At 37.9% G+C, this 13,197-nt stretch overlaps 2 protein-coding genes across 4 annotated transcripts in view; one reads left to right on the forward strand and one right to left on the reverse strand.

Annotated features, from left to right (window-relative positions):
- LOC125779136 (uncharacterized) overlaps positions 1-13,197 on the forward strand; it is a 153,076-nt gene that overhangs the window by 44,749 nt on the left and 95,130 nt on the right. The window lies entirely within an intron of this gene.
- The window catches only part of LOC105223425 (uncharacterized), a 155,867-nt gene that overhangs the window by 16,111 nt on the left and 126,559 nt on the right, over positions 1-13,197 (reverse strand). For 2 of the 3 annotated variants that reach the window (XM_049459829.1, XM_049459828.1), the window contains exon 2: positions 5,522-8,800. The exons of the other annotated variant lie outside the window; for it this stretch is intronic. In XM_049459829.1, the coding sequence (XP_049315786.1) occupies positions 8,226-8,798 (573 nt within the window). In that variant the 5' untranslated portion in view covers positions 8,799-8,800 and the 3' untranslated portion in view covers positions 5,522-8,225. Of the gene's footprint in view, positions 1-5,521; positions 8,801-13,197 lie in introns of those variants that run through there. 3 annotated transcript variants of the gene reach the window in all.

Here is a 13,197-nt window from a genome sequence, read left to right on the forward strand (position 1 = left end):
TGTTGAAAGTTTCTGTTGCAACTCACAGGAAGAAGCCGATACTAAGATAATCTATCATGCTTGCAATATCACTGAGCAGTCAAATATTGTTATTAGAGCCTCTGACACCGATATTTTAATCATAATGATTGGAAATATGAAACATTTACAAAATTCTCATTCCAATATTTGGATGCTCAATGGAACTGGAAATAACGAAAGATATATTGACGTCACGAAAATTTATAAGGAGCTTGGTGAATTGTTAGCCAAAAGCTTAATCGGCTTCCATTCATTTACAGGATGTGATTTTAATTCAGCTTTCTTTAATAAAGGGAAGAAAAACCCTTTTACGTTACTAAAAAAAATGTTGAATTTCAACAAGCATTTGCGACGCTTGGTGAAGAAAATTTGACAGAGGACCAGTTACAACAGGTATTTAACAGCATTCAGAAGTTTACTTGCCAGCTTTATAACGCAAAAAAATCAATTGATGTTGATGATGGAAGGTATCAACTTTTCGGCAACAATTATAAAGCTTGCGACGTCAATGAAAACTTCAATAAAAAATACTGAATTTTCATGCAAGCTCAATACCACCGTGTAAGAGTGAACTTTACCAGCAACTTCTAAGAGCACATTATATTTCAACAGTTTGGAAAAATGCTCACAAAAAGCAACCTATGACATTGAACCCATTAGAGTCTGGTTGGATTGAGGAAGACGAGAAATTTGTGTTCAAATGGTTCGAAGGAGACCAACTTCCAACTTCTGTGAGTGACTTAATCACCCCAACCCCTGGTAAGTTCAAAGTTCTCAACTTCTCATTAACTACTTTCGGATCAATTAACAAATTACTTTCATTTATTTGATAGTTTACGTTTTATATTTACAGATTCCGATTCAATGGAGGACGAAGACGAGTCACACCACCAAGCTTATGACTCCGATGATGATGAATGATGATTTAAATTAATAAAACAGAAATTTTCTTTGTATTTCATGTATGATTCACTCATTTTTTTAATAATTGTATTGGTTTTAATTATTTTCTTTTAATGTTGTATAGGTTTTAACTCGCTTTTTTAAAATTGTCTTGGTTAAATAAGAAAAAGAAAATCAAATAAATATTTGAATGATTATTTGCTAACTGCGTTATACCTATGTAGATAATTGAAATTCTTTCCAAATATATATATTGTTACAAAAGTAGTATTAAGTTGTATTTGTATTGCTATATGCATCCTTTATTATGAACAATAGTTGTAGGTATATGGAATAGCATTTGTCTTGTTGTAGACATCTGGCGCCGCGGTTGTCTGCTTGTCGAAACAATAGACATGTGGCGCCGCACTGTCTGCTTGTCGAAACAATAGACATCTGGCGCCGCAGCCGTCTGCTTGAACAATTGCAGAGTCTGGCGCCGCGGCTGTCTGCTTGTCTCCATTGGCGCCGTATAGCATTATGTTCTGGTAATTTCCAGACGCAATATTCTAGAAGGACACGTCGGCATCAGCGAGAAGTGCGTGGCTATATAAGCCGTGGCAGCGCCAACGTAATCAATCAGTGCTAAGAGTAAACTGCTATAGTGTAGACGAGTTGTGAAATAAAGAGTTGTTGAATTAAATTAAACAGTGTTGATTTTATTTGTCAATCCAGAGATACGAACCTAACAAAGTAAACTAGCAAGCAGTAAATTCGTAACAATATATTTTTAATACCAATACCTTATATGTTTTAGTATATTGTTTAGAAGAGAGTACTATAGCCTAGAGCAGTGGTTCCCAAACTTATTTTGTCTACCGCCCACTTTGAGAATAAATATTTTTTTAGCGCCCCCATTTTTTCACCTATTTAAAAACCACTTTTACTTCAAATTAATTATTGTGACCTATATATGCACATATATTAACGGAGAATTCTAAATGAAATTTTTACTATAACCAGCAACTTGAAACCTGAGCGCAGTAGGTAACATACAACGGCGCTTAGGTCTCAAGTTAACTCTTACGGGCTCCACCTGCCAATAAGAATGATTATTGAAACACAACTTTATAGTATTAAAACAGAGAATTTTTATTAAAAATAAAACTAAAATAATCGATCCATATATAAAAACTAATGTGAAGGATGAATCTGATGCTGTTTAATAAGTTTGTTAATATCAGGTTCCAATTTACTCAAGAACAGTCGCAAGTCGCCACGTTCGGTAACAAGCAAACGATTTCTATTTTTAGTAAGCAGTGTTGTCACAGCACTAAATCCACGTTCACACAAATATGACGATGGGAATGCTATCAAGAATCGTTGAACGATTGACCACAATCCAGGGTACAATTGCGAGATCGGTTTTTGTAGTCAAAATTCTTGGAAACCATTTTTGAACTTGATTTTTATTTCCTCGTTTGTTGTCAATTCTATAAGTTCTTCTTCCAGCTGAGGTGACATTGCTATGTTGACATTTGAAAACGGATCCAACACCCAGTCTGGTATTTCCAAGTTCAAAATGTCCTGGTATCGTTCGGTGAAATCAATGTGGAGGTTTTCCAAATGTTGGCAGTAGACAAACAATTTGTCGTTACTGCATGATACTGATAAATTCGGAAAATTGTGAAACTCACGTCTGCCCAGATTCTTTTTGTGTAGAAGCAGTTTGGCTGCGAAAGCAGAAACGACGTTTTTATACCCTGAACAGGGTATATTAAGTTTGTCACGATGTTTGTAACACCCAGAAGGAAGCGTCGGAGACCCTATAAAGTATATATATAAATGATCAGTATGTTGAGTTGAGTCAATTTAGCCATGTCCGTCTGTCTGTCTGTCTGTCTGCATATATACGAACTAGTCCCTCAGTTTTTAAGATATCCTTTTGAAATTTTGCAAACGTCATCTTCTCTTCAAGAAGCTGCTCATTTGTCGGAATGGCCGATATCGGACCACTATAACATATAGCTGCCATACAATCTGAACGATCGGAATCAAATGCTTGTATGGATAACTTTCACATTTGACCAGATATATTCACGAAATTTGGTAGAGATTATTTTCTAAGGCAACAATGTAATCTCCGAAGAAATTGTTAAGATCGGTTAACCATAGTATATAGCTGCCATACAAACTGAACGATCGGAATGAAGTTCTTGTATGGACAACTTTCACATTTGACAAGATATATTCACGAAATTAGGTATATATTATTTTCTAAAGCAACAATGTAATCTCCGAAGAAATTGTTCCGATCGGTTAACTATAGCATATAGCTGCCATACAAGCTGAACGATCGCAATCAAATGCTTGTATGGAAAACTTTCATATTTGACAAGATATATTCACGAAATTTGGTATAGATTATTTTCTAAGACAACAGAGTGATCCCCGAAGAAATTGTTCAGAACGGATTACTACAGCATATAGCTTCCATACAAGCTGAACGATCGCAATCAAATTTCTTGTATGGAAAACTTTCATATTTGACAAGATATATTCACGAAATTTGGTATAGATTATTTTCTAAGACAATAGCTTCCAAACTGAACACATAGTTACTAACAGAAATGCACCTGTGAAGGGTACTTAGCTTCGGTGCAACCGAAGTTAACGTTTTTTCTTGTTTGTTTTAATTAAATTTAGTTTATCGCCTTGCAGTTGGAGATTCATGTCGTTGAACAATTTATACATGTCTGTCATGTGAGCTATATCATTCTTTGATGTTATGAGCTTGTCTTGAAATTCTGTATCTTTAGTTTCCAAGAACTCTATAACAGAGTCAAACAGGTTGTAGAATCGAGTCAGACAATTGCCTGTTGATAGCCAACGAACTTCAGTATGAAACAACAAACGATTGAAATCATCGTCATTAGTAACACAAAGCTGATGAAATAATCTATCATTTATTTTCCCATCTTTAATAAACCTCACGTAAGACAACAAAAATGCTTCATTAGTTGGTAAAGTGGACTCATCGAGCTGAATTGAGAATTGGCTTGTCTTCAGGTGATCGCATAATGATTCTTCAATGTTTTCAACCATTTCATGAATTCGTCTTTGCACAGAATTATTACTCAAAAGAAATTTTCGGATAATATCTGCGGCCGGTTTATGAAGCACGGTAGTTACTACTTCATTTATTGCTGGCAATATTAACTCTTCTCCGATGTTATGTGGTTTGCCTTTTTGAGCAGTTAACAAAGAGATATTGTACGAAGCTCGAAGTCCGTCGTCATCTTGCTTAGCAGCCGCCGAAAATAGTTTTGCTACACTTAGCTCAGTATTATGCTTCTTCTCTAGGTCTTGAAAATATGCTACATTCTTGTCTCTCTTATCTGGATGCATTTTATGCTTCTTTGCTTAATTCGAAAATGTTTTTAGACATAGAAGACTCAAAGGCGAGGAGGGGTTTTGTGGGATTTTCAATGAATCCGAGTTTAATGTATTCCGCACAGTATTGCCGTCTCTTCTTTTTTACTTCCGACATTGTTTTGCTTTGAGAAATACGTTTAGCTTCGCGAGTAGTGTTAAGGAGGCGTAAGTAATGCTCATCTATTGCGCGCAAAACCACAAATGAATAAAAAATAAATATTACATTGTTTATATAGGAATGCTTAAGCACAATTATTATATAGTAGTCCAAAAATATGAATTCTTATTTTTCCTAGAAATACATTTGTAAAAAAAGGATCTTTCTCCTTTTCGTATTATCTTATTTTTCCCAGAAATACATTTAAAAAAAAAAAAGATCTTTATCCTTGTTTTTATTTTCTCCAGAAATACATTTGTAAGAAAGGATAAAGATCCTTTTTTTATTTTCCACATAAAAGATTAAAGGAGTTCAAAAGCTCAAAATGTGCGCTACATCAGCTACCTACCCGACGTAATTTCGCAAGTGATAAAATAAATTTTTCAAGAGCTCAAAGCATGCGCTACATCAGCTCGAACCTACCTACCCTACACCTTTGAGCAAATGATTATATTATAATAGCAAATGCCCACATGCAGATTTGGCAATGGCAATAGCAATACGTTTGACAGTTAGTATTCTATAAATTCTACTCGTATCCTGTCGAGATGCCCCGTTATGAAACGAAGCGACCGATTGACATGATTTTCATTTTTTCTACGAGTATATTCAATAAAATAGGACAGATATATGAACTACGCCGAAAGAAATATAGAACCGAATTTGAGCAATCTTTTAATTTATATTAGTTGATGTTCACAAGTTGTTGTTGAGAGTCGAGAGCTCATGTAGTCGTTGTCTAAGAGGTTTCCTAGCTAAATAAAATTACAAATAACCCCCAGGCCTCTACACAACGCCCCCATTTTCTTTCTGGATCTCTTACCGCCCCCCTTGACACCTGCAGCGCAAGGGGGCGTTATCGCCCACTTTGGGAAGCACTGCTCTAGAGTGAATGAAATAATAATCTTTAGGGGAAAAATGAAGGATGGATAGCTACAAACAGTCTATGCATATACCTGACCGGATGGTAATAAAGATTATGCTGTCTGCTGAAGTGAGTCCACAATAAAATCGTCTGCCGTGATTAAAATAGGTTTATAAGACCCTAATGAATAAAATATATTAATGGCAGATCTGGTCAAATACTTTTAAAATTTTATTTTTTCAGCACTTTCAAACCCGTCTGCTGCAATGTTAAACGCGCGATAATGGTCTGCCATTGTTGTTTTTCGATAATAATAATAATATATTGTAAAATTGCAAAACGGCAGACGTGGTCAAATACATCTAAATTTCAACAAAAATCGATACCTGTCTTACCTGGGCGCGCGCCGCGTCCGCCAGGTTGGGCTTAGTGAGTCCCCATGTCATGTGCAATAAGCATAGGGGCCTCACTGGACAAAACCCTAGGTCTGATCAAATACATACTGGTAGCTTTTCACTGGCTCTTAGACTAATATGTTACTTCGTTCGCTTGGGGTACTAAAATATTGTTTATTTTTACTGCCGGGCACATCTTTGGTCTTAGCGAAAATGTAATATGCTAACACTTCTGTTCATTCGCATTTATACGACAGTTCGCTAGCCATTCTTCGACAGAACTTAAATGCTCCGCTAATATTCTTGATGCCAAAATGTGGCATTTGTTACGGCTCACTAAAGCTGTGTCGTCCGCAAAAGTTGAAGTTAATAAATTATTAGCTGTTGGAAGATCTGCTGTATATATGATGTATAGTGTTGGGCCTAAAACACTGCCCTGGCGTACACCAGCCCTTATCTGTCGTTCATCATTTGAAATCCCCCACTTTTACCATAAATTTTCTATTTTTTAAATATGACTCCAATGTTTTATACAATTCTAAAAGTAGAATTTTTTTAATCTTATACAAAAGGCTCTCATGCCATACCTTATCAAACGCCTGAGCCACGTCTAGTAATACAGCTGAACAGTACTCCCTGTGCTCAAATGCTTTCATTATCTCGTTGGTAATTATATTTACTTGCTCCATTGTGGATGAAAACCGAATTGATGCATTGGTATTGTATTATTTTCGTAGAGGAAAGGAGATTCTTGATAGTAACAACTTTTCAAATATTTTAGAAAGACAGGGTAGAAGACTGATTGGTCTGCATGAAAACGGCTGTGTTAAGTCTTCCCCAGGTTTATCTATCAATATAATCTGCGACTTTTTCATGAAATTGGATAGTATTCGAAACTAAGAATTGTATTGAAGAGCAAAGAGAGCACCTCTACAGCAATAATTGGTAACTCAATTAGCATTTTTGAGGAAATATTATTATTTCCCGGCGACTTTTTTGGATTAAGTTCTTTGATGATACCAATAATTTCAGAAGGTGAAGGCTTACACCGTTAGCATTCCATATACAGATATTTAGTAAACTCATTTTTTACTTAATATTAAATCTTGGATCATGTTTTGCATGTTAGACATAAATTGCGTCATACACTGTCTAAGATTTATAATCATAGTTTCAATACCTCCATTTGGAGGATTTTGCGGCAGTTGCATTTGCACAGTGTTGCCTTTCACCACATTTGCATAGCTTCCTTGCATATTATTATTGTTAGAAGTAATAGGATTTGAACTTCTGACCAAAGTTGCTATAATTTCATTACGGGGTTACATTACATTTGGATACGACGTGCTTGAATGGCCTGTGACAACTTCGATTTCAAATCTTTATACACAGGGTAACCTCTGTAATTAGCAGTGTGATTTCCTCCGCAATTGCTGCATTTTTTATTTAATTCTTTTTTCTTAAGGGTGCATTTAGTAGTGGGATGTAAATCACCACATACCACACAAACACTGCGTAGAGTGCAGTATGATTTAGTATTCCCATGTTCTTGGCAGTTAGTACATTGTACCGGACCGTTTCTTTTATTTGGTTCTTCCACAGTTACTCTACGATTCAGAAAATATTTCAAATTATGTATTGGATGGGTCTCATTTTTTTAAGTTGATTAGAACTCGGCAACAATTCAATTTTAAACATTGGCTTTCTTTCAATTAAAAATATTTACAACTGTCTTAATTCCAAAACCACATTCTTCCAATGCTTCTTTGACTTCACTAGAGTCTACGGCGGACTCTATACCCTAGATTACAACAACTAGGCCCTTAGAGCTCTTCAGTTGATACGAATAATAATTCTTGTTTGTATTTGACAAAAATGTAACTATATCTGTTGACGTGTAACACTAGTATACTTACTTGATACACTTGTAGTATACTTATGCCAAATAAAAACACACTAGCGCACACTGTATTTAATTTTTCACTTCAATTCTGTATTTTTTTCTTTCTATTGTATAACAATTTAATTATTTTGTATTGGTTGTCACACACTGACACTGCGGCGAAATCCGGAACTCACGTCAACGTCACTCTGGCGGGAAGTCACAAACTAGGACAAAATGCGGAGGTTGCGGAACTGCGGAATGAATAATTGCGGGTCGACCGTCTTACTTCACGGATCAAACGAAAAAGAGCGTGATCCCGTTCGGATCTATCCCTTTTGATACTTTGGGTGGTGAATATTAAATCAATCCGAGTCGTCTCGCTAATGATCGTGTGGTTGTTGTGTTGTAATAGTGAGCGGTGTCAGGTACTGTGTTGGATGCGTGTGTGTGTAGTGGTGTGTGCTGAACTGTTGTGTGATGAGGTGTGTGACGTGACGTGATGTGATGTGATGTGACGTGTGATGAGGTGTTGTGATGTTGCAGAATGCTCTTGCTCATGTGAACATCCCGGCCCTCCTAGGCGAATTAATCGGCTAGGTGCCTTTGTAGCTGTTGGAGTGTACTGAGTACCGCGCTCAACCCTGTTGAGCGTCGTTGTTGCTGGCGATGAGCGTGGCGTGGCGGAGATGGCCGCGTACGTCTTGTGGTTGGTTGGGTGCGTCGTCGTCGCCGGAGAGGATCGCTGCGTGGTCTAGTACGGGAGTTGGTGTGATTGGCTCGTGTGGGAAATCGATGAAACAGAGTGTGGTGCGGCCTGTGGCAATATTGACAGGCACCGTCAGCCCAGCACTCTATGGTGGCGTGGTCATCTGCCAGGCAGGTCATGCAATGTCCGTGAGCCCTTGCAACCTTTTGTCGTTGAGCGGGCTTCATACTTTGGAAGATGGTGCATCGTTTTAGAGCGTGCGGGCGATGGCACAGGCTGCAACAGGGAGGCCCCTGTGGTTCTACTAGCTGCTCTTCTCTGACGGCTGCGGCGGATGGCGGGGGGCGCATAACATTGGCCCTTGGAGCGGCAACGGGTGCAGCCGACGCTTTGGGTGCATTGCTTTCGGACCTTTTGGTGTTGGAGGTGGTTTGGGTCTCCTCTACGTCCATTTCTATAGGAATATAAGATTGCATTAAATTGATTTTATTTATGATGTTATGATGTAGTTGTTGTAGCTACATATCTATACATATGTATATGTATAATAAGTTGATCTTCAACGCGCTTGTTTGAATTTATTTTTATGTACGGATTATAAAGCGGGTTATTTTCGACTTAGCGGAATTGTTTTATTATTTTTCGATTAATTTTGCGAGTTATTTTGCGGTTTTGGTTGAAGTTGTTCTTCGCCGTTTGGAAGAAAACACAGTTTGGTGACTGGTCGAGTTAATATGCCGGTTTGTGTTCGCACATCGACTACTCTTATGTGACCATCTGATCCTCGATGAACCTTTTCAATGCCACCTAGTCGCCATTCTGTTGGAGGAAGGCATTCGTCCTGTATGATTACGCATTCTCCTGCCTTGGCTTCCTTCTGGGCCGTTTTCCACCGATATCTCTTATGGAGATCTTTGAGATAGTCTTCCTTCCATCTGTGGCTGAATTCGTGATGGAGAATCTTGATTCTTTCCCATCGATTTATTAAAGTGAGTGAGTCTCCTTCTGTCTCAGGTATGGCGAGAAGAGGAGCTCCTCTGAGGAAATGACCTGGTGTAAGAGCTGTGAAATCGGAGGGATCTTGCGAGAGGGGTGATATGGGTCTTGAATTTAATACGGCTTCGATACGAGTGAGTAGTGTAGTAAACTCCTCATAATTGAATTTATGATTACCAGCCGTTTTCTTTAAATGGGACTTAAAGCTTTTTACTGCTGATTCCCAAAGTCCGCCCATGTGTGGAGAACATGGAGGTATAAACTGCCATTCGATCCCTTGGGGTGCATATTTGTTAACTATTTCAGGGGAGACTTCTTTCATGAAGTTTATAAACTCCTTCTCTGTTGCTCATTGGGCTTCGACAAAGTTTTCCCCATTATCGCTCATTATTTTTGAAGGAAATCCGCGTCGTCCGACAAAGCGTGCAAATGCTGCGAGAAAAGCCGCAGTAGTCAGATCTGAACAAAGCTCGAGGTGTACTGCCTATGTCGTGAAACATACAAAGACAGCCACATACCCTTTCCTAAATGAAGAAGACCTTAACATGGAGGCCTTTATCTGGAAAGGTCCAGCAAAATCAGTGATGGTAAAGGGTAGAGCATAGTTGCAGCGTTCAGGTGGTAAAGCTGCCATGATCTGCGTACGCATTTTGTGTTTGTACATGGTACATGGTTTACACATGAAAATCGTCCTTTTTATTTGTGGCTTTAGTCGCGGTATATAAAATTCTTGACGGACCATTTGTTGCATTAATCGATGCTCACCATGCAGTGTAAGATGGTGCAGATATGCTAGAAATAGGTAAGTAAAACGGGATTTCTCTGGAATAATGATGGGATGTCGTTCGTTATAACTAAGGCTGGAGTTTGCAAATCTTCCATTTGCCCTTATTAATCCCTTAGAATCCAAGAATGGATTTAATACGAGAAGTGAGCTTCCCTTTTCGAGAGGTCGCTTTTCGAGCAACTTTGATTTCTCTTTGCTGAAATAGCGAGTTTGTATATATAATATTAGACTGACCTTGGCATGTTGCAAGTCGGAATGCGTTAGTTGTACGCAAGGATCATTTGGTGCTCCTTTCATTTTTAGTTTAAGTCTTTGAATGAATTTGTGCATGTAAGCGACTACTCTTAGTGCTCTAGCAAAGGACGAAAATCGGTGGAGAATATCATCCTCTTCTGGAGTGATATGAAAATTTTCAATTTTCCGACTTTCCAGCGGTATTATATTACGAGCGGGAGACTTTGGCCAGAATTCTTGTGATTCTGTTAGCCATGTTGGACCATTCCACCAGAGTGTAGTGCTGGTGAGGTGCAGTGGCTTGCAACCTCTTGTCCCAAGATCCGCTGGATTATCTGCACTTGCAACATGTTGCAATTTTGCTGGGCCAACTAAGTCTAGAATTTGGGATATTCGGTTAGATACATAGGTCTTCCAGCAATAGGGTGGTTTTTCTAACCATGCTAAAACTATCTCTGAATCTGACCAAAGATACATTTTATGATCGTTTAATTTGAGATGGGTTTGGACTATGGAAATTAATTTTGCTAACAGAAGAGCACCATTCAGTTCAAGCCGTGGCAGACTGAGTGTCTTCAAAGGTGCAACTTTGGCTTTGGCTACCAAGAGGTGTGAAGATATTTTGTTATCGTACTGAGTGCGTACGTACACTGTTGCGCAATACGCCTTTTCAGAGGCATCACAGAAACCGTGTAATTCTGCGTTAATATTAGGAGTGAAATTTACCCATCGAGGGATTCGAATTTCAGATATAGTATGTAAATTGTTAGCAAATTGAACCCATTTCGCTAAACGTAAAGGTTTTACCTGTTCATCCCATTCAGTGCCATCTTGCCACAATTCTTGAATGAGGATTTTAGCTTGAATCATTATTGGCGAAAGCCATCCTGCGGGGTCGAAAAGTTTTGCCACCGAGGAAAGTATTTGGCGTTTGGTTATGGCGGACATTGCAGATATTGACTCAATTGTATATGAGAATTGATCTGTTATCGCATTCCATTGAATCCCTAGAGTTTTGGTTGTACTAGCCTTTTCAAATTTAAGGAAATCTGTATCTAATAAGTCTTCCTTTTTAATGTCTTTTATTATATCAGGGTGATTTGAAGTAATTTTCTTTAAAGGGAATCCCGCTGAATTTAGTGCTTTGATCACTTGAGATAGTGATTCGCACGCTAAGGACAGACTGTGGCTACCTGATAGTATGTCGTCCACGTATGTTTGTGTTTGCAACACAGAAGATGCTAAAGGCAAATTTGTTGCATTTGTTTTTGCCACTTCATGTAGTGTCCTGATCGCCAAATAGGGTGCGCAATTGATGCCAAAGGTGACGGTTTTAAGTTTATAGTCGCTGATTGGACTATTACTCGATTTACGGAAGACTATACGCTGTAAATCTTGGTCATCTTTATGTACTAGAATTTGTCTGTACATTTTCTCTACATCCCCATTAAAAACGTATTTAAACATGCCCCAATTTAATATTAACAGCATGAGATCAGGTTGTAATGTTGGCCCTGTGTATAGTACATCATTGAGTGATTTGCCTGAGCTCGTACACTTTGAGGCATTGAAAACCACTCGTACTTTTGTTGTAATTTTATCAGGTCTTATTACCCCATGATGTGGCAGATAAAAAGATAAATATCTACCCTTAGATACTTTTTCATATGGTATAGCTTCTTCCATATGATTGAGGTCAAGATATTCGTCCATCACATTATCGTATGCCGATTTAAGCTCACTTTTCTTTATCAGGCTTTTTTCCAGGCTTAGAAATTGCTGGACTGCTGATATTCTAGAGTGGCCTAGAGCTATGGTTTCAGGGAAAGTTGGTTTGAAAGGTAATCGCACAACATAGCGACCATGTTCGTTTCTTGTTGTTGTGGATTTGTAATAGGCTTCGCATGCCTGGTCTTCTTCTGAAAACTGGGTGATTTGGGGTAATTCTTCTATTTCCCAAAATTTTTTAAGTTGATTGTTGAAAAATTCGTTTGAAATGTTTTCCACTTGTGTGGTGAAAGAATTGATTTTTTCAGGGACTTGGCCACTTATAATCCACCCAAAGATTATATTTTGGGCTAACAATTTATTGGAGATTTTCTCAATACCTTCAAGAATTATTTGAGGTATTAAGTCACTGCCTAATAATATGTCGATTTGTGATGGGGTATGACAATTGGGATCTGCTAATTTAAGATGTGAGCATTTTTCCCAGTGTATTTCATTTACTTCATAGCTTGGAAGCAAATTGGTAAGTTGCGATAGAACGATGGCTTGCGCATCTATTCTAATATCCGCATTTGGAGATACTATCGTAATTGGGCATATTTTGTTCGAATTTTGGATAATTCTTCCGCCCATTCCCGAAATTTGGAAATTTGAATGTTTTATTGGCAATTTGAGCCGATTTTGAGCTTTTGATGATATAAAGGATCTTTGAGAACCTTGATCTATTAGTGCTCTTAGTTTGAATAAATCCCCCTTATGTGCTATGGTGATGACCGCAGTTGGTAAAAGAATTTTGTTTTCATTTTCTGAATGAAGCGCTTGAATTTTTGCTGCTTTAGAACAACATGGTTGTTCTTCCCTTTTTTCGGGATTTGAGATTTCGGGATTATCACTTTTGGTTGTAGTGACTAACCCGGTGGTTTTATGAAATTGATTTTGCTTCATATTTTGAAAATTTGTAATATGAAGCAATGAGTGATGTCTTCGTTGTCAGTACACACAACTAAATTTGCTTTCACAGTCTTTTGTCGTATGAGCATTCGACAGACAGTTGATGCAAAGTTTATGTTGTCTGACAAGATTGTTTCTATTTGATACGGATAATT

Source organism: Bactrocera dorsalis, chromosome 6, assembly GCF_023373825.1.
Source record: "Bactrocera dorsalis isolate Fly_Bdor chromosome 6, ASM2337382v1, whole genome shotgun sequence".
NCBI lineage: Eukaryota > Metazoa > Arthropoda > Insecta > Diptera > Tephritidae > Bactrocera > Bactrocera dorsalis.